At 42.8% G+C, this 22,066-nt stretch overlaps 2 protein-coding genes across 2 annotated transcripts; one reads left to right on the top strand and one right to left on the bottom strand.

Annotated features, from left to right (window-relative positions):
- The first annotated feature begins 8,019 nt into the window (after positions 1-8,019).
- LOC123431472 (tRNA-dihydrouridine(47) synthase [NAD(P)(+)]-like) lies at positions 8,020-13,467 on the top strand. Its single transcript, XM_045115277.1, has 10 exons — positions 8,020-8,274; positions 9,259-9,375; positions 9,468-9,686; positions 10,314-10,569; positions 10,669-10,928; positions 11,078-11,350; positions 11,426-11,707; positions 12,612-12,732; positions 12,884-13,053; positions 13,148-13,467. The coding sequence occupies exons 1-10, from the start codon at positions 8,038-8,040 to the stop codon at positions 13,244-13,246; spliced, it is 2,034 nt and encodes a 677-aa protein (XP_044971212.1). The 5' UTR covers positions 8,020-8,037; the 3' UTR covers positions 13,247-13,467.
- A 1,012-nt stretch (positions 13,468-14,479) lies between these two features.
- On the bottom strand, positions 14,480-16,553 carry LOC123431473 (peptidyl-prolyl cis-trans isomerase Pin1-like). Its single transcript, XM_045115279.1, has 2 exons — positions 16,147-16,553; positions 14,480-14,794 (listed from the first exon to the last, which is right to left on the bottom strand). The coding sequence occupies exons 1-2, from the start codon at positions 16,388-16,390 to the stop codon at positions 14,670-14,672; spliced, it is 369 nt and encodes a 122-aa protein (XP_044971214.1). The 5' UTR covers positions 16,391-16,553; the 3' UTR covers positions 14,480-14,669.
- Positions 16,554-22,066: the final 5,513 nt, after the last annotated feature.

Below are 22,066 nucleotides of genomic sequence, written 5' to 3' on the forward strand. Positions count from 1 at the left end.
AGCTTGGCACAGGGGGCTACCTTCAGTGTGTTGGGTGAAAACCTATTCTCGATCACCGTCAATTGTCTGGGTGACTAGAAGAGGATTACTGAAGAAGGCCCATGGCTCTTCCGGGACCATGGGGTCCTGATCGAAGCATATGATGGTTTCACAAAGTTCCACGAGGTGGCCCTTGATAAGCTGGCAGTATGGATCCAGATTGTTGATCTCCCTCCAATGTATAGGAAGGAGCATGTTGTCCGATCCCTGACCAGGAAAGTTGGGGAGGTAATGAACGTTATGTTAAACCCTAGATGGGGTAATGGCAGGATCGTCAGAGTTTGGGTCAAGCTGGATGTGAATGAAGCCCTGATGAGGTTTGTTTCTATAACTAAAAACCAGAGGAAGGTGTACTACTCACTCCTATACGAGAAGATGCCGGTGTTCTGCTATGTGTGCGGACATATGGGCATACGTTCTTGGAGCATGGCAATGGGAAGCATGACAAAGAATCTATGGCATGGGGTGAGTGGATTCTCGCCCCTCGGTCGGGAGCTCAACCTCATGGACCTAGACAGAACTCTAATGTGGGACAGAAGCCAAACCCCCAGGGTAGAGCGGAGAGTGGAAAAGCCTCAGTGAAAGAACTCCTGGATGACGCGATTAGCCCTCTTAAACCTGGCGACGGGAACAAGCGAGATGGCGAGAAATCTCGTAAGATATTAACGTATGACGAGACGGTCACAGGAACAACAAGTTCAAAACTACCTCTTCTCCTGAAGGCTGCGGCTGTCGGAGTAACACCAATGGAGAATCTTGGACCGAGTCTAGGTGCTGATGGGGAGGAGGATGACGATGTGTCCTCGCAGGATTCAAAGATATCAAAGACGGGGTGCAATACTGTCATGGATGTTAGTCATCAGATATCGGCGAGCTCCGAGAAGGAGCTCGACCGGACGCAATGAAACCGTTATGCTGGAACTGCCATGGGCTGCGAAAGCCTGCGGCAGTGCGTGCGCTTGTGGGTATCCACGGGCGAGCAAGACCAGATGTGCTCTTCCTGTCTGAAGCGCATCTGAATAAAGCTAAGGCAGGGAAGTTGATGAGGAGACTAGGGTTTGATCAAATGGTTGTTTCGGAGAGTGATGGATGAAGCGGTGGGCTAGTGATGCTCTGGTATAATAACTTGGGGGTCACGTCGACGGAAGTGCATACAAACTTCATTGATATTCGGATCAATGAGCACAACCCGGATGGATGGCGTTTTACGGGGATATATGGCGAACCTAGCGGTGAAAGGAAGCACCTTACTTGGGATTATCTACGTCAAGTACATGCGATGATAAGCCTCCCTTGGCTCGTTGCGGGTGACTTTAATGAAATTCTGCATAACAACGAGAAGGAAGGAGGTACTCCACGACTGCTTCGGTGTCTTCGTGGATTCAGTGATGCACTGACGGACTGCGGGCTTGATGATCTAGGCTTTGTGGGCGATATATTTACCTGGCATCGTGGCACTATCCGCGAGCGCCTGGATCGAGCTGTAGGCAACGTGCAGTGGGCGGATATGTTCCCTGATCATGGTGTCTCCAACGAAGAGTACGACAAATCGGATCATCTCCCTATTCTTATTGATACGGAGTATAGCTCGATGGTGCAGAGGAGGGCTCCAGGTATCCGTAAGTTTGAAGCACGATGGTTGGCAGAGGAAAATGTGGAGACTATCGTCCAAACGACATGGAACAAGAGGAAGGCCGAAGGCTTGGGTCCATTGGCAGAAATTGTTGCTGGGGTGCACGCTGATCTCCCTCATTGGGACAAGGAAACTTTGAAGGGGCCAAGGGCGAAGCTACGAAAGCTACAAGCCGAACTCAACTCTGTGCTACCAGGACCTCTAACCGACGAGGCGATAATCAAACAACATAAGCTTCACATTAAGATCGAGGAGATGCTTGAGAAGGAAGAACTTTATTGGATGCAAAGAGGTAGAGCCGATTGGCTTACAAAAGGGGACCAGAACACTGGATATTTTCACCGGGCAGCTAATGGCAGGAAGAAGCGGAACTTAATTGTTAAAATCCGAGATTCTAATGGCGACTGGGTGGACAACCTTGATGACATACAAGAGAGTATCTCGTCCTATTTCTCACAGCTTTTTACCTCTGAACTACAGGGGGATGATGCCGGCCTTATCCAGAAGGTGATTCCAAGGGTTACAGCAGCGATGAATGCCGATTTAAACAAACCCTACACCAGGGAAGAAGTGAAGAAAGCCCTATACAGTATTGGTGATCTTAAGGCCCCGGGACCTGATGGACTACATGTTGTGTTTTACAAGCGGTTTTGGCACATCATTGGCGAGGACTTGGTGGATGAGGTGTAAGATGCTATACATAGAAAGAAAATCCCGATGGGATGGAATAACACCACCATTGTCCTTATACCCAAGGTGGAGAATCCAGAATATGTAACGCAATTCAGACCAATTAGCCTCTGCAATGTCCTCTACAAAGTGATTTCCAAAGTTCTGGCAGGGAGACTGAAGCTTGTTCTGTCTGACATCATATCTCAGAACCAGAGCGCCTTTGTCCCTGGATGGCTAATCACGGACAACTTCCTCGTGGCTTTCGAATCATATCATGCAATAAAGAGGAAGAACTCCGGTTATGGAACATGTGCGGTTAAGCTTGATATGCATAAGGCTTATGACCGGGTAGAGTGGTCTTTTCTCCAGAGGATGATGACCAGACTAGGGTTTTCAGATGATTGGGTGGCCCTAATCATTGAATGTATATCATCGGTGCAGTATCAAATCCGGATTAACAACGAGCTCTCGGACCCCTTCACCCCAACAAGGGGCCTCCGTCAAGGTGATCCGATTTCTCCCTATCTATTCCTCCTTTGTGCAGAGGGTTTATCAAGTTCACTAGCGTTGAAGAGGCTGCACGCAATATCACTGGGATAAAGGTGTGTCGTGATGCTCCGTCGGTGTCCCACCTATTATTTGCAGATGATTCCCTCATCCTGATGCGTGCTGATCAAGGAAATGATGCAAGCCTTCGGGAGGCCCTGGACGAATATTGCTTGGCATCGGGTCAACAAATCAGCGAGGCGAAGTTTGTAATCTTTTTCAGCCCATGCACACCTGTCCATGTTAGAGTGCAGGTTTGTACCACCCTGAATATCATGGCCGAAGCTCTCTCTGAAAAATACCTTGGGTTACCACCAATTGTGGGGGTAGACAGATCTGATTGCTTCCAACATCTGGTTGAAAGAGTCTTGAGCAAAATAAGAGGATGTAAGGAAAAGCTCCTCTCTGTGGGGGAAGAGAAATCCTGCTCAAAGTTGTTATACAAGCCATTCCCTCCTATGCGATGTCAGTGTTCAAACTACCGAAGGAAATCTGCAATGATATCACCTCAGCAATGTCAAAATACTGGTGGGGGGACGATGACCACAAGAAACACATGCACTGGTTTGCATGGTGGAAGATGTGCATACCGAAAGGTAAGGGAGGAATGGGATTTAGGGACATCCATTGTTTTAATCTTGCCCTACTAGCCAAGCAATCATGGAGACTCCTAAGCTACCCAGACACACTATGTGCAAGAGTGCTTCGAGCGAAGTATTTCGCTGACGACGATCTCATGAACTGTTCTCTGAAGAAAGGAAGTTCATACACTTGGCAGAGCCTCTGGAGTGGCGTGCAAACTTTCAAGAAAGGTATCATATGGCGGGTGGGTGATGGCTCGTCCATTAACATCTGGGAAGACCCGTGGAAACCAAGCAGCCCGAGCAAGAAGCTCATGACGCCAAGGAACAATATCGTTCTTACTAAAGTATCTGAACTAATAGATGCAGATAGTAGAGCATGGGACGAGGAGCTCATCAAACGATCTATTCTGGCCGGTAGATGCACAACGTATTATGAATATCCCACTGGCCTTGGGAATGATATCTGATTTTGTTTCTTGGCACCCAGACAAGCATGGGATCTTCTCTGTTAGATCGGCTTACCATGAAGAATGGAAATTCCAACATGGGCGAAAGTTGAGGAGAACAAAGACAAACCAATCCTCAGGTAATAGTCCAATTTGGAGAACCATATGGAAATTGCGGATCCCTGCAAAGATTAAAATACATCTATGGAAGTTTGTGTTGGGAGCAATACCCTGCTATGGTGTGTTGGCAAATCGTCATATCATGACTAGCTCCCAATGCCCGCTGTGCACAACAGATTGTGAGAGCATTAAACATGTCTTTTTCCAATGCCCGAGAGTGCAAGATATCTGGAGAATTTTGGGGCTTGACAGCCTTGTGCAACAGACATGTACAATGGAGCGAGATGGGAGTGCCATCCTCTCGGAACTGCTCTTATCTAAGAGCAAAATCAGCTCACACCTATCAGATGTCGGTCGTGGTGAACTAATTGCAACTACCGTCTGGTATGTATGGTGGGAAAGGAGGAACTTCACCCATGGCGAGGGATTTTTTGCGGCTCCCAGATCAGCGCATGCAATAGCAGCTCTCACAAAGAACTTTGTGAGGGCTAGGGAGAAGAAGAAGAGGGTAATTCGGCACGGATGGCAGCGGCCACCTGAGGGTCTGTACAAGCTTAATGTCCACGCTGGGTTTTCTAGCGATTCGGGGACGGGCAGCACATGGGCTGTGTTGCGGAACGACATAGGTACCTTCATCGCCGCCTTATGCAGTGGGATTCCGTTTGCCGAAGACACCAGTTCGGCCGAAGCAAGAGCACTCAGAGATGGTCTTATCCTGGCTAGTGAGGTGGGAGTACAGAAACTTGTCGTCGAGTCGGACTGCATGGAGGTGATAGACACCATGATACAAGATGGTAATTCCCTCGGACCAGCGTTTGCTATTTACGAAGAATGCTCTTTCTTTGCTAAGAATTTTAGTTCTATCCACTTTGCTTTCTGTCCTAGGGAAGCAAACACAGTTGCTCATACTTTAGCTAGATTTGCCGAACCCACTAGAACTATAAAGTGGATGGAGGAGCCCCTGGCTTCCTCGTTGATACCCTAGCGGATGATGTAACCATACTATCACATGCAATATAAGGGCCAACCTGGCCTTCCTCGTTCAAAAAAAGGGGTAGGATGTGCATGCCTGCATTCATCCTTAAAAATAATGCATTTTGTTAACTTGTAATGACCGTTAAAATAATCATTTTGTTGTCTTGTGATGACGGGTAAAATAACGCATTTTGATAACTTGTGATAATAATCGGTAAAATAACATGTTTTTCTTATTCAACAAAGACACCTTGGTCGAGCAACCTAAATGAAAAGTAAAAGCACCAAAGTTTTTAGGATGTGACTTTTACCCATTCATATGAAAACATGTTCAGAAGATAAACACATTTGGACACACCCGGTCATATATCCTCTATTCTTAAATAGATACAACCCACTAGCTAATTTTCCTTTCCATGCAACAATACAACCTCATCAAGTCATGCATGGAGTCATAAGTTACTTTTTTCATTAATCTCCCCATGCAAAACATACCATCTCATGCATATTCTTTTCAGGGAATTAAGTCATGTAAGAAAGTTTTATATTTGTTTACCCACTAACTAATTTTTCTCTCCATGCAACAATGCCACATCATCAAGTCATGCATGGAGTCATAAGTTACTTTTTTCATTAATCTCTTCATGCAAAACATACCACCTCATGCATTATTTTTCCCACGAAGTTAACTCATGTAAGAAAGTTTTATATTTGTTTCTGCATTAGTTTTAGCCTTCTATCACTTATCCATACATTTTTAACAAGATTCCCATCGCGGGGCATTATCTAGTTCTGTCAAAGAGAAATGAAATATGATTGAACCATGAAGCTACCATATGTACATCGATGATTAAATAATGAGGCATGCACTCAAGAGAAAGGGATAAATGTTGAGAATTCTCTTAAAAATTGCACCTTGAAAGCTTTTTTCTATCACCAGCATGCTAAATTTTGCAGTTAATGGGCATATATCAACATCAAATCTGTTTTTACAGATTTCACGGTGGGATTTCATTTCATGTTTATGTGTGCTTCTAGTATAGAGGTGTTTATATTTCACATACATCAAGTAATCTTTGTACTCCATAAAACAAGATTCAAATAGATTTCTGAATGCCCGTGTGTTGCCACGGATAACGAGAAATATATATAAATACATAATAAATTAATAACCCAAGAATTGTTCAAGTTTCTAAGTACATGTCAAACACGATGGCCTTATCAATGACAAATACCACTTTTCTCGCTTCTTTCCTCTCTAACAATCACCGCGTCTCTTCAACCATCCTCTCGTTGCAAGATGACTTCTATTCTCCGCATCTACCCCTGTTATAAAATTGTCATCGCTTAAAAAAATTGTCATGTCGCCTTACCATTGCTTGGGTTGCCTTTAAAACTATATAATATATGAACTGGTCCTCACACCTTGAGAGAAATGATGGCACATCATATGATTGATTTACAAATGAAGTGGTTATCACCAATCTCGATTAATGAAACAATTTATGTAGCGCAACAAAGATGAGAAACAAGCTAGACACAGACCTACATCACCTGACGTTCCACCTCTACTCGTTTTTCAAGTATTGTCACTAAAGCTCCTAGAAGGGTCACAACGTCATTCACACAAGTTGTTGTTCAGGACGTGATGCCCAATTATCGGGGCAATGGCGATGACCAAGCCATTGCGGCGGTGTCAAGTTGTTATCCTCATGACCCTGGGAGGCAAAGAAATACTCATGAATGTAGTTTCATTTCATATACAAACTTATTAGTTTACAAGAAAATCCATGGATGGTAAATGCAGTTAATTATAATGAGCTAAAATAGTTATTGAAGAAACCAACTATTTTACTTGGGTATGACCATGCCAAAATTAGTGTAAGAAGAAATTCGTCAAAGGACCCCTTTGGGAGGACTCACAATTGGAAGACATAATACTAGCTACTGCCCCTACATTTTTCCCAAATAAGAATTACCAAAAAACATGCAGTGGGTTGTGGTGCATGTCATAATTAAATGCAATCTCTATCTTACCTCTAATATATATATATATATATATATATATATATATATATAGGAAAAATACATCCTACCACCCAGAGGTAGTTACCCCACTTGTTCAATATAGTACCATGGGGGAGTATATATACTAATTTATCATTTTAATTATGTTCATATACTATATACAAGATTTTTCAAAGTGAGTTACATGAAAAAATTACAAGTTGACTCATAGTTTTTATTATATTTGTGAAATACATATATATTTGTATGTAAAAAAGAGCATACACAAAATATGATACATACTACCAAAAAAATATATATATACTACCTAAACATGATTATATACTACATACTACGCATACATACTCTCCAATTTGATACATACTCCATACAACATACAAAACGCAAATGATGGTAACTATCACCGGTGGTAGATAAAATTTGTCATATATATATATATATATATATATATATATATATATATATATATATATATATATATATATATATATATAAAGTTCCTTTCACTAGTATATAGTGGATTTAATAAACGTGGAATGAGTGGCTCAACATTATATGAATATACGTCGGTCATCAAATAAGCAAGGACTCGCATACCAAACTACCTTAGGACAAACTAACAACTTTATTCAATATTCCCTTCGTTCGAAAATACTTATATATCTAGATGTATTTTAGTTCTACATACATTCATTTTTATAAATTTATGCGACAAGTAATTTCGGATGAAGGGAGTGCTTGTGATTCCTATGATAGTGGGCCCGCCACCTAAAACTGCCGAACTTCTATTTTCGGATCCGAGAGTTAAAGTAATTCAACATTGCCCCTTGAATTTTGTAAAACTTCATCCAAGTAAATTGCCATCCCAAAATGGGTTTTACTGCGAAAAATCCCCCCGCCGCATAAAACCATCTCCGCAGCCTCCTCCATCACGCGCAGGCTGTAGCTCCACTCCCCTCGCCGCCGCCGCCGCCGCCGCCGCCACGCAGCTGCCATGGCCGACACCGCGCCGGCCGAAGACCGGCCGGAGCCTTGCCCCGTCGCCGCAGACCCGTCTCCCCCTCCGCTCCCCACGCCGGAGGAGCTGGTGGCCCGCGCCGTCGCGCCCGTCAAGGCCGCCTTCCTCCGCCCGCCCCCCGTCCGCGACGCCCCCGGAGAGGACGGCAGGGCCAGCGGCGCCGTCCCCCTCGAGAAGAAGTCCAAGCGCCAGTTCAGGCGCGACCGCAAGCAGGTAACGACGGTGGTGCACTCATGGTGTTCGCGGTAATGCCGCAGCGTCGTCCGTAGCGTTGTGAAGCAGCGCGTCCCAGGTGCTTGTGGTAATGCCCGCGTGCAGTTGCTTTGTAGCCGGACGGCGTGACGGTCGTGATGCATCTGTTTCATGAAAATTTCACTTGTTGGAGGGTGATATGTGCCTGTGCAGAGTGTGAACTGGACGGAGTGTGTTAAGGGATTCAGGTTACATAGTTTCTTGAAATTGGCGGTGAGCCTGCTTTGACAAGATTTATTAGTTTAGACATAAATGGGTAGTAAGTACAGATGTTGTGAGCAAGAATCACATGCTGGATGCAGATGCGAGGACTAAAAAAATTGCACTGGCCTGTATGAAAGCATGCTCCGTTTCATTGATTATAGTTCACGAAAGAAGTAAGCCTGTGGGCTTCTGATTTCTCTCTAATGCAAGCACCCTTTCATGGATAGATATAATATACTCGAGTTATTGTTAAATTTGTGACTCCTGTGTTGGCGCGATGTCTTGTCAGACTGATCGCTTTCTTTAAACACTCATCGCTCTTGTATAGGTTGGAATTGTGCACCCCCATTCGGCCATTCCTTTAATTTTTGTGCCTATGTCAGCAATTTTTGGTATCTAAGTTGGAAGTGACTTTACACTCATTATGTTCCATATTTGGTTTCAGTAATGATGTAAAATGGCCCTCTTTGATTTTCAATGACAATTTGCGGCTACTTAACTAATGAGATATATGAATCATGTACCATCTTTGTTGCAAAATCGCCTCTGAACTACCCCTGCTGCATGCCTGCATCTCCCATCAATTTTTGTCTCTGCTATGCGCTCTGGTCATAAATATCTGCATGCTTCGGTAGTGCTGCATGAACATGGCAGACCTTTATGTATTTGTTATGTAGGCATCATATACTACAAACTGTCGGTCTTCAACTCAATTTGGGTATTTACGTGCCACTTATGCAGGAACAGGAGTCGGTGTTGCGTCTTTGTGTGGGAGTTGCCAAAAGTGGAAATGTGGATGCTTGCAAATTTGGTGCTTCTTGCCGTTTCACCCATGACATAGATGCTTATTTGGCTCAGGTATTGTTTTATTTGGCCATTCCTGGCCCTTCTTGATTTGTTGTTCTCCCTGAACCTATAACTCATGACTGATCTTTTTGTTACTTTCACAGAAACCAGCTGACCTTGAAGGAACATGTCCATTCACTGTTCTGGGGCAGCCATGTCCGTATGGACTAACTTGTAGATTTTTTGGTACACACAAAGACGACCATGCACCTTCTGAAAGTCATGAGATAAACACTCTGAGTAAAGATGTTCAAAAGCTCTTATGGAAGACCAGATATAAATTTCCCAGGGCCAGTGAGCAGATCAAACATCTTGGTCTTAAGGTACACAATTTAAATTTCTTGAATTCTATTGTCTATCAGGTCTGTCTTTTTACACTTGTTATTACCATGGACACAGAGTGCACGATTTATGTTTATTGGATCACATTGCATTTGTATGGGTTTAAATTTGTATATTTAGTGGTTACCGGTTATCACCTGCTAGGTGGCAATGGCTAATACATATAGTAGTCGTAACCCTAATTTTGGCAAATATTGGAATTTCTCTGCCAAGTGATTTTTACTGCATCTCCAAATTTGTATATTTAATGGTTACTGGTTATCACCTGCTAGGTGGCAATGGGTAATACATATACCGGTCGTAACCCTTTGGCAATATACTCAACTTCTTAGATACATAGAAGAGATGTATGTTCTTAGCATTGGCAGTTACTATGTGCCTGATACTGATACGGGTATAAGATCCTCAAAATGTTTGTCAACACATGGCCAATGAAATTTGTTATGTCTATAACACTTTTTATTTTGATTGTAAGTTATTGTTGTGAAGTTTCTGATGCAACATAGGGCGTTGGTCAGACTCTGTTGTTTTAGGATCTATTCTGTGAGTTCTGTCACATGATAATACATTCGTTTAGTCTCTCTTAATCAGTGTGTTCCATAATGCAGGAAGTCATCAAGATTAAAGCAGGCGCAGCAACTGAAGACCGGAGCGCTGATCATGATAATCCAGACGTATCGTGTGAACTGAATGGTGATGATAAAACTGAATCTTCTTGCAATGCTCCTGTGAATGTGGAACATGATTCCAATTTGTGCGAAGAAATGGATAAATTGGGGGGAGAACCTTTGGTTGGTGACTCTGTTGCAAGGGCAGCAAAGAAGTCAAAGATTGAAGTTGTTGAAATTAACAAAGAAGCAGCTGGTAATTTTGTTTCTGGACTTAAGAGCCATTCTTTTAAGTGCTCCTATTGCTCATAGTATGGTTTCATTTATTAACCTTTTCACGAACACTGTTTGTTAGGTACTCATGACAATAAGGCATACCCTGAAGATCCTAATTTAGTCAATGGATCGGAAGTGCCCTCGAATATCCCAAGCTCTTGCAGAGTTGACCTAGTCGCAACACCTCATTTACGTGAAAGAAAGATAATAGATTTTCGGGAGAAGTTGTACCTTGCTCCTTTGACCACTGTTGGGAATCTTCCTTTCCGTAGGCTGTGCAAAACATTGGGAGCTGATATTACTTGTGGAGAAATGGCTATGTGCACAAATCTTATGCAGGTTAGAAAATGAAGTACATATGCCCCTTTTGTGTTTCTGAGTGGAGTTGTTTCTTACATCCATTACAAAATGCTGCCAGACGCAAGGTTAACAATTTATCATCTGTTTATTCCTTGCAACCTCTTTTCATATGAATATGTTTCATGTAGGGGCAAGCTTCAGAGTGGGCTTTGCTGCGACGTCATTCATCAGAGGATTTGTTTGGGGTGCAAATCTGTGGAGCTTTTCCAGATACAGTGGCACGGACAATTGAACTCGTGGATAATGAGTGTTCGTTTGACTTCGTTGACATAAATATGGGCTGCCCAATTGATGTAGTTGTCAACAAGGGTGCCGGGTCCTCATTGCTTAACAAACCTATGAGGATTAAGAGCATTGTTCAAGCATCATCTGCCGTTACTAAAAGACCTTTAACTGTTAAGGTAATTCCCCGGCACATATACTGAATAGAATAGCTGAATTTTTGTTCTCACCTTGTCTTTGCTTCTTGATTCCAGGTAAGAACAGCTTTCTTTGAAGGCAGGAACCGTGCTGATTCTTTAGTTTCAGACATTTATGACTGGGGTGCTTCAGCCATAACAATACATGGCCGATCGCGGCAACAACGCTACAGCAAAAATGCCGATTGGGACTATATTAACCAGTGTGCACAGAAGGCCCCTGACGACTTGCATGTCATTGGAAATGGTGATATATTCTCCTTTACCGACTGGAACAGGCATGTTTCTGGCAGCTCCAAAATCTCCACTTGCATGATTGCTCGAGGTGCGCTTGTCAAGGTTAGTATGTACAGCAGTTTACATGATTTAAGTTGTTATATATTATGAGAGAAAAAACAAATGGTTCTAAGTATTTTTGGAAAGCATGCTTGTGAACCACATTTTAGCTTGGCATTGTGTTCAGTTCTACATCAGTGAATTATGCTCCAGTGTTTAGTCTTGAAAAACTCTCAATGGTCGTCTGCCATAAGAATAAGTGATATTCATCGTTTCAAAACATTGGATATTTGTGACACTGTTTAATGCTCTCCATGTGTCTTCTTTGTGTTTTGTGTGAACAGTACCCCTTATACTTATAACCATTCTAGAATTGAAATAACTATTTTGCATGTCTTTTGCTGTGCCTCAACTGCAGCATATAAACTGTTATTTTCACATTTGTTCCTCTTCCATGAATGTCTCACTTATCCCTCTTCTTAAAACTAAAAAATTCAGATGCCAATTATTCTAAAAATCTGTACAGTTGGTCCCTGTTCGTAGCTGCCAAATGGTTGATAACTGTGCATCCATATTGTTTACGTAGTTATTGGACGGTCTTTATAATGCACACTTCACATTGAATTGGTACCTGGTAGACAAGGTAAACTCGAGCATGTAATCGATAGTAATTCAAGAGGATACATGCAAACTCAGTATTACTTGAATGCTCATAGGTCCTGACATTTTTTGTAATGCTTTTACTAGCTTAATTAATAACCTCTCTGCATCTCTGTACTAGATGAAGTGTTTGAATAATCAGTCTAACAGTGCCCGATCTCCATTGAAACAACCTATGCATTGATTTTTCAAACATAATGGGACACAAGTCGGCAGGAAATGTCTATACGGGCTTGCCCTTTATGGGTTATTTATTAAATTGTGTTGGTGGCTTGGTGCTCATGCATGCTGTTTTGATGGTTGGCAGCCTTGGATATTTACTGAGATAAAAGAAGAAAGGGACTGGGATATCACATCTGGCGAGAGATTGAGTATTCTGAAAGACTTCACGCGTTTCGGTCTCGAACACTGGGGCTCCGACACCAAAGGTGAGTCCTCCCATATCTGACAGTACGTAGAAATTATGACATATTCTTTGCCATATTTTCGTGGGAGTTGTATCGGCCCATCGTTTAAACTTACAAATTGTCTTGCAAATAGTTATCTTCATTCTCAACTTATAGTTCAATGTGCTTTCAGGTGTGGAGACAACACGCCATTTCCTACTAGAATGGCTGAGCTACACGTGCAGGTACATCCCGGTCGGGCTGCTGGACGTTGTCCCGCAGCGGCTGAACTGGAGGCCTCCAAGCTACTGCGGCCGCGACGACCTTGAGACCATGATGGCCTCCGACTCGGCAGCCGACTGGGTAAGCCAGCTGCCCTCTTTCTCCATCCGGTTGTCTGAGGAACTACTTGCGACATGAATGGGAAGCTGATGCATCCGCTCTATGCAATACACAGGTGAGGATCTCGGAGCTGCTGCTCGGCAAAGTCCCGGAAGGGTTCACCTTCGCGCCCAAGCACAAGTCCAACTCATACGACCGCGCTGAGAACGGCTAAAAGAATGTCGCATGATGGTTATTCGGCACTTTATGTTGCCTGCCTCATAATGGTTATTCAGTAGTGTTGTGCAACATTATGATGCTGCTGCATCTTTTTTTCTTTTCTTTTGAATGGTGGTTGCTTTTTTATTTGAAGAATGGAGGATCCTGCTAGTTGCAAGCCATAACAGTTCTCTATACAACCAAGCATATTAATTTAAGTTATTGGTGGCCCGGGTATATTGCTTAATTTTCTCATTAGTGAAAATATGGCCTATCTCTCTCTTTCGAACGGTCACCACGGACTTGTTGGATGATTTTTAAGGATTCATGCAAAATTACAAGAAATGTATTTTTTCCAATTCATTTTCCTATCTGAAGACGACCCATTACTGGTTGTCCGTGCGTCGCAAAGGGGCATACATATTTTGGTGAGTTAGACGGGCTCATTTGCACCCCATCAGAAACAATTCATAAAAAGTTCAAAACAAATTCTTAAAATCCAATTTTTGTGTGTAAGGTAGATATTTGATGCGTGAGGTGTGCTTCAAATTTGAGATCATTTGAATATACGAGCAACTCTCAGCAAAAAAAAAGACAAATTAAGGTTCAAACAGTACAAAAGAAGACAAATTAAGGTTCAAACAGTACATAAACAGTACACTTTTTAAAAGACCTCAAATTCGTTTTTTTTTTGCTGAGTGTTACTCGGATGGTCAAATAATTTGAAATTTAGAGCATACATCACGCATCAAATTCTCTACTATGACAATTTTTTTTTTGCAAAATTGGAATTTTTTTAGTATTTGTTTTAAAAAGTTTATTCAACGTGGATGCAGATGAGCCTAGGAGGCAAAACGCCTCACTCGATTGTGTAATTTTTTTTACTTAGTTAGTAAGCACTTACACCTATCCATACATAATGTGATTGTGTTAAAAAAATATTTTATACTATATATACACTTATTTGGCAAGCATTTACTCGGTTTACCAAAGAAAACATAAATTAATTTTGAAAGCAGCGTGATCAATCGATGCAGTTTTGAGGGGAAAACGGTGTAAAAAATCATAAGTGGAAGGACAGAATCAATACAGAGGAAGGGAGGGAGATGGGGTCATGCAAGATTGGACGAATGAACAACAAAACCGTAATGTAAGCCGGAGAGATTTCATTGTGCATACAACACTCATTTGAAATGATTTATCACAAATGAAATGAAGAGAAAAAGAACATTTCCTGATCAAGACATCATAAGCTCAAACACTGACATGTGATATATGTATCAACCGTAGCAAAATGGCGAGACGATACAAGACATTTTTCTTCATTCATTCAAGTTTTGGGCTGCCAGAATGAGAAGAGCCGCATGCCCTGGAAGAAGGAAAAGTGCTAAATAATATCAGAGGGTGTTGTGACGGCCACGGCGTGGGCTTCTTTCTCCCTATGCGGTACGCAGGATGATGTGAACCCCGCTCTCGGTGTCGATGATGTCGCTGATCTCCCCCACCTTGAGAGCGTACGTGGCGTCCTCGAAGGGCTTCTGCATCTGCCTCCTCCCAAAGGTGCCTATCAAGTATTCATAGCAAGATAACGGTTACCAAGATGCAATTGTGGTGGAACGGCAAGAGGTTCAATCAGCATCGGCAGCACATGTTTTGTTGCAAGCAATAATTCCATGAGCACATGTTTTGTTGCAAGCAATAATTCCATGAATGAACATCATTGATGTGTTTCCACGGAGATTGGATTATTAATTGAGTGAATACAATGTAACAATCAATAGTATCATGGTTGCAGCACCATTGTAGAAACTTCTCAGTTCCCACCCTAATCAGCAAGAGACAAATTTCACGGAAGAGATGCACACTGATATAAACAACACAACAAGGCAAGGTTCTGTGATAACTGCTATCAAACTTGCGAGTTCAGCACACTTCTTCCTCCAAACTAGTTAGGCAACACGACAATCTTAGCTTCAAGCTTTCTTTAAATATCACAAGGAAACCCAAACTATCTTCTTGAAAACCTAACCTCACACTCGTCATTCAGAATGAAAACAAAAACGAGTAAGGGAGAAATTGAAATAGGCTCATACCATGTCACTATTGTCATATCGTAAAAAAAAAGATGCTCTTTTATGAGATTACATGAGAGGCAATATACTCCAGCAGCAGGCAAGCACAAGAGCATGGCGTGCTTCAACTATTTAACATAAGGCAAACAAATAGGTACTACATGCAAATGTAAGAGATTACAATGAATACTACGAAGCAACAATTCCGATCAACTTATTATTTCTCACAGATCATCAGCATCAAAGACCCAACAAAAGGCCACGTGCCGGGACAACCAACTGAATATTTAGCATTCTTCTTTTAAAGACAAGTTGCAATCTTAAAAAGAAAATGTTTACGCACTTTCAAGCAAACCCTATCCATCATCCTCTTTAACTTAGACCTAGCTAATCCTTGAACTACCATATTCATTCCTACATAATATTACACTCAGCAATAACTTCAAATGAATGTTGTATGACACATGATTAGTTGGTGGATCCAGGAAGGAAGGAATGTCATGCCATGAAAACACGCTAGCCGATCAATCCGCCTATCTTCGCATAACCGTTATGAAATAATTTCAGAATTTGGCCTCATGGGATCTAATGTTAACCCCATAGAAAGCAGTCCTATTGATTAGCGAAAGACCCTTCCATCATTCATGAATCATCATACAGTACGTCCTAAATACTACTGTAGTACATTCCTGACCCCTGCCCCTGTTAGGAAATAATCAAGGATCGAATCACCGGCGGATCGATGGGTTGGAGCAACCCTAGATCCCAGCGGACGCGCATCCAAATCTAGCGCCCGTCTCAGGAGGAGCGGATGAGGCGGCGCATCGCATCGCGTCATACGTACCTAGGTCGCCGCCGCGGCGGGCGGAGGAGCAGTCCGAGTGCTGCGCGGCGAGGTCGGCGAAGGAGGCGCGGCCGGCGAGGATCTGGGAGCGGAGCTCGCCGAGGCGCGCGGCGGCGTCGGCGCGCGTGGTGGCGGAGATGACCCGGCCCTCCGGGTCCTTCCAGGACGCCTTGCGCCGGGACCCCTCGTGCTTGATCAGGATGTGCGACGCGCGCACCGTCTCCTCCCCCGCCGCCGACGCCATCTCTCCGCCGCTCGCCGCTCCGGTCGCTTGGGTGGGTGGCTCCGTCCGTCCGGCGCAGGCAGGGAAAGCGGAGATCTTTTTTCGAGTATCCTTCCGCTGATTGGTTTCTGTGGGCGGACGCGGAACCTACTAGCGAAAGCAGAGCACCAGACGTATTTCTAAAGTACGCCTTCACACTATGCAAACAGAGAATAGGCTCGCCTTATAGAGCTACAACCGGACCCCTTCAACCGCCCGCGGACACTCACCGGTCACGTCTCAAATTTGCCTCTCCACATCCATATATTTCATATTTCATCCCTACTTCCATACATAAGCATGCAAAATGAAACGCCTACGTACTACGTAATATTGTACTACACATCGTCGTCGTCGGAGATGGCGTGCGCCGCCTCCGTCTGTTGTCGATGAAGTTGTCTGGCCTTCGTAGCTTCCTTCGAATGGATGGAGTTCAGGATGGCCGGCTGTTCGGGCCACGGAACCACGACCACCGACGCCTCCTCCTCCCTCACATCCAGTGGAGGTGCCTCCTTCGTCGGCTCCTGTTGGTCCTCCCCACAGCTAGCAGCAGCGCCTCCTCGTCGGCTCCTGTTGGTCCTTTCCCACAGCTAGCTGTGGGGTCTCCTCCGCCGGCTCCTGCTGGTCCTCCCCCACAGCTAGCGGTGTTGCCTTCTGCTCCTCCTCTTCCACCCCCAGCTCCTCCTCCTTTTCGTCCTCCACCTCCTGGAAATCCTCCTCCGGATCCATAGGTAGCCCTGCCTCCCTTCGGATTCTGACCCGCTAAAGGAGCCAAAGGCAGTGTTGGATTGTGTAGTGTCAGAAGACGTGGGGCATGGCTGGTGGGCTCGGGTGGCTTAGGGGAAGGGAGGAGATGGATGTGCTAGGGCTGGGGGATGTCGGCCGACTTAAATAGCCGGCTATGGATAACGGCGAGGAGCCAGAGCGGCGCCGCGCGACATTCACACGCGACGACGATCGAGGCGCCCGTCGGACCGTTGGGTTTCCCGACGAGTCCCCGTGGGGCCAAGCCGTAAGGCCAATATGGCGGATGCACCGGGGCTCCCTCATATCCGTCCCATATTTGGGCTGGAAATGGAGGGGTACTGATCAGCCTGGACGTTTGAAGCCAGTTTGAGAGGCCCATCTGGATCGTATTTCCGTGACCGGACAATGATCGAACGGTCTGCCTGAACATTTAAGGAGGACCGACTGTATATGCTCTTAGCATCAGGATTCCGGGACGTGGTGCATTTTTTGTGTGGGAATAATACTTGTAGTACTCAACTTGACGGTCCTTACAATCATCCAGGACCAACTTCAAAACTTCCTCAAGAGCAGGACTAACCCAAGTCATAGTTCGGCCTTCTATCCTACCAAAATTAGCTAGCCGATCAGAAGTCCTATTTTGAGATCTAGGAATAAAAGTAATACAAGTTTTTCTAAGACCCATAAGATGCTTGATTTCCGCACCAGTGAAGCATACATCGAACGATCTGGTTCAACACTTGAAATCATCGCCACAACCGTGCTCGAGTCCATCTCAATCAGAATTGGGAGGTTGGATCGTTGTATAGCGAAGGAAATCCCTTCCATACAAGCACACAATTCAACCTCCGGTGGATCCCTGCAAGAGTAAAGTGTTCTGCACGAGGAGAACACAATAGCCCCCAAGTAGTCCCTTAGGATCATACCTGCACCTGCACCAGCATCTTCCGAGTACGAGCCATCTGTATTCACTTTAACCCAACCTATCAGCGGTGGTTTCCAAGGGACTGCAGGAACAATCTCTCCGTCTCGTTTAGTTGGAGCTTTGTTGAAACATAAGCTCTGTTTCCCTTTGATCAGGTCCTGTGATGAGCCATCACTGATTCTTGATAAAGACGCAACATAATCCTGCAAGAACCTCATCGAGACCATCAACGGTGGAGCAGGTTTAGAGTGCACCATATGATTGCGTACATACCAGCTTCTCCAAAAGATTAGCAATACCATACCCCTCTGAAATTCGGAAAGCGGGGCGAGAACATGAAGCAACCACTCCTTCCCAATTCCTTCCATCAATTCCAACGCTGGCAGTTCCCAAACTTCAGACATTGCAAGGTAGATGTCTCTTCCAAACTGGCATTTAATGAAAGGATGGAAGTTATCCTCCTTCTCCATACCACAAACTGGACAACGGTTTGTCACTTCTAACCGAATCTTGTTTTTGTTCTTCGAGGTCGGTACTAAATCAATCGACAATCTCCAAGCGAAGTTTTTCACTGTTGGAGGCACATTGCAGCTCCATATATACTTCCAGCAGCTTTTGCTCCCATCAGGCGCCGTACTCGAAGAGATCGCAGACTCTTTGTTGGACTCCTCCCAACATATATTCAGATTTCACTGTGAACACACCCAGCTTTGCAGGCGCCCAAGCAACAACATCCTCCTCAAGCATTGGCGGAGCTCTAATCTTCAAGACATCATGCATTGCTTGGTGGATTTAAAAAAAAAACTGTCAAAAAGGGTCCATGCGTTGCAATAAAAGGAAAAAAAGGTTATAATCTTCAACGACCATGGCCACATTTTGCGGCATCATCGAGATACACTATCACTTTTATTTTCATAAGATCGTAAACATTTTTTAAAAATCCTGAAAAAATGTTTAGAATCGTAAACCAATTTGAAATTGTGAATATTTTCAAATTCGTGAACATTGCTACAGATTTTCAGAAATTTACTATATTAATGAAGGTTTTATACTACTATTTGCATGGATTTTTTAAAAAGTTGGTGGACCAAAGTTTTGAAATTCACAAAAAAAAGTGTTTAAAAAAATATTTTGCTAATGCATGATTATTTTTTGAATCAGCTAACATTTCATGAATCAATAAACTACTCTCTCTGTAGTTTTAGGATACAGACGGAGTATTTTGTAAGTCACGAACATTTTTTGAATTTTTAGGATATTTTTCATTTCATGAACATTTTTTTAATTTCCGGAATTTTGTTAAATTTATTTACATTTTAAATATACGATCTTTAAAAAAACATGAATATTTTTTATTTTCCAAAAATGTATTAAAAATCACGTACATGTATTGAATTCAAAAACGTTTATAATTATTGAACATTTTATCTCAAAAAATTCATTTTTTTAAAAATTGAAACTTTTTTAATTCACAAATTATTAAAAGTGTAAAAAATAAAGACGGAAACGCAAAAAAAATAAAATAAAAACAGGCCGAACGGACATTTGCCGACCCAAACATGTGTGATGTGTCCTATCCGAACATGCATAGCGTAGTATAAGAGGTTCCTACTAGATGGGCCGGCCTTAGTGGGGATTTCCCGTGCGAAACATTTTTTATCACTGACATCGGTGGGTAATATTTTGCAATCTTGGGAGGCAATTTATGTGACGTACCACAAAAAACACTATTGACTTTATTATTAAGTATATGTAAAAGAAAATTCGATCTATTCAGCAAAAACATTATGACATTACAAAGAACATAAGAAGCAATAGAAAATACATCTATGCATATACACCATCTGGCGACAATTAGAAGCACTAAAAGCGAGCCAAAGGCGTGCCCCGTCATCACCCCTCCCTTTGGAGCTGGATAAACTTTGTTGTAGTAGACAATTAAAAAATCGTCATACTAAGACCCCAAAGGACCAGTGTATCAGAACAACAACCGTCGTTGATGAAGAGAAGAGTAGACCAGAAGGATCCCTAAAGACATAAGAAGCACACAAACAAAGATTGAATCTAAGTAGACCCGCTGAAGACGAAAACCGACCGAATCTCGCGAGATCCGCTAAAGATACAACTCCACACGTCCTCTAACGATGCTAGACGCACCATCGGGACATGGACTAGGCATGGAGGACCTATTTCATCTTCAGAGAGCCGTCGTCGCCTCATCTTTCTTAGTAGGACACGAACCTGATGCCCTTTGAGACCCGGTTTGGATAGCGAAGATTACACTACCTTTTTCTCAAAGAGTGACCATGTGTTATCGAACCCACGAGAGAATGTGCACTTGATTAGAGGCTCTACCAATTCCTTGCGAGAGATTTAAATTACATTTTTTGTAACCGTACCTTAACAATCTTAGGGGTGTAAACACTAGAATTGAAACATGCATGAGTATGAGGCCTTTATTCTTACAACCATATATTTTGCGCTAGCGATCATCATGATCTTCATTTGTGACTTGTTAAGATGTGCTTGCAACATGATGAAGTGGAGAATATCCAAATTACGTCCTCACAGGTGCATGACCAACATTAAGAGTCAGTTGTCCAATTGCAGTCCCTTACTGTCTCGCAGAGTTTCCTCGGTTATTCAGAATATAATTCAAATAAAAGTATAGGGCATTTAATGACTACACCTCATGAATTTCCAAGGGTTGGCTTTTCTCCATCATACTAAACCATTTTGTAATTGATGTTCAAAATAGCATTCCTCGTCCTCCTTGCTCCTAACTTTCTCCTTGATCGAAATCCGAGATTCTGGGTACCTGAAGGGTCATACAGTGATAAAGAGACAAGAGATAACTCCATAGCAATCAGACACATACATGACATTAATTATTCCAAGTCATTTCATGGATCTCTCATACTACCTCCGTCACGCTTTAGAAGGCACGGTTAAGTTTACGTGCATTTCCATAATACATAAGGTTTAAGGCGCATTGCATTTACTCCTAGCAGCTAATTAGTACTCTGTTGTACTACTTTTATATGCATGCGTAGTGTGAATGCTATTTTTCAACTCATTTTATGACCAATCAATAACCACGTAGGTTTTAGAAAATTTTCATGCACGTCTTCTAAACCGTGACGGAGGGAGTACAAATACATAGGGTTGCAAAACTATGCATCAACGCATTACCTTACTAAATTACTCATACATAATGATTGAATTGCAAGAAAAGAAATCATTGAAGAAGACATAAAGATGAATGCTTTATTGTTAATATGTTTTACAATGGTTACCGGAGCCGGGTGTTGTCGTAGACGACACACAAATTGATGCCAAGGGAGTAAATTGCACAAGGAGCAATACTCCTTCTACATCTAAATAATTATAGTTGTAAAAAACTTAAATCAGTTTTTTAACTACAATTATTTAGCTACACAGAAGTAAAAAAGACTGTTACATGGCTGGATCGATAGATAGCGAATGAGCACGAGTGCCATCCTCGATTCTCGTGACACTGTTGAAGCGCCGACCAGAGATGAGCATTCCTTTTCTTCTTCTTTTTGTGTGTGTAGGAATAGCTAGCGTTGCATATTCGTCAAGCTAAGAGCAACTTTAATGTGTCGATCCAAACCAATGATGTTTTTGTTTTTTTTTCCGATTTTGATCGGCCGCCCGTTTGACGTCCGTCATGTTTAACATTTGGGTCGGTAGTGTATCCAACGTCCGCGATTCATATTTGCCAGCGTGACCGACTGGTCGTTCTTTTTTCAATAAATATGCACATGTTTTACATTATTTGACAAACAAACATATAAAAAAATGTCATAGTTTCACAACCAAATAAAGCATAGTTTTCAAATAAATAAGTATAGCTTTACAAACCGAATAAAAATTAAATTGTCTCAAATACATATGAAAAAAGATACATCTATTGGTCGTCAACATGACCCACTTATGGTCAACCAAATCATTTTGCAGCTGCA

This window comes from Hordeum vulgare, chromosome 2H (genome assembly GCF_904849725.1).
Source record: "Hordeum vulgare subsp. vulgare chromosome 2H, MorexV3_pseudomolecules_assembly, whole genome shotgun sequence".
Taxonomy (NCBI): domain Eukaryota; kingdom Viridiplantae; phylum Streptophyta; class Magnoliopsida; order Poales; family Poaceae; genus Hordeum; species Hordeum vulgare.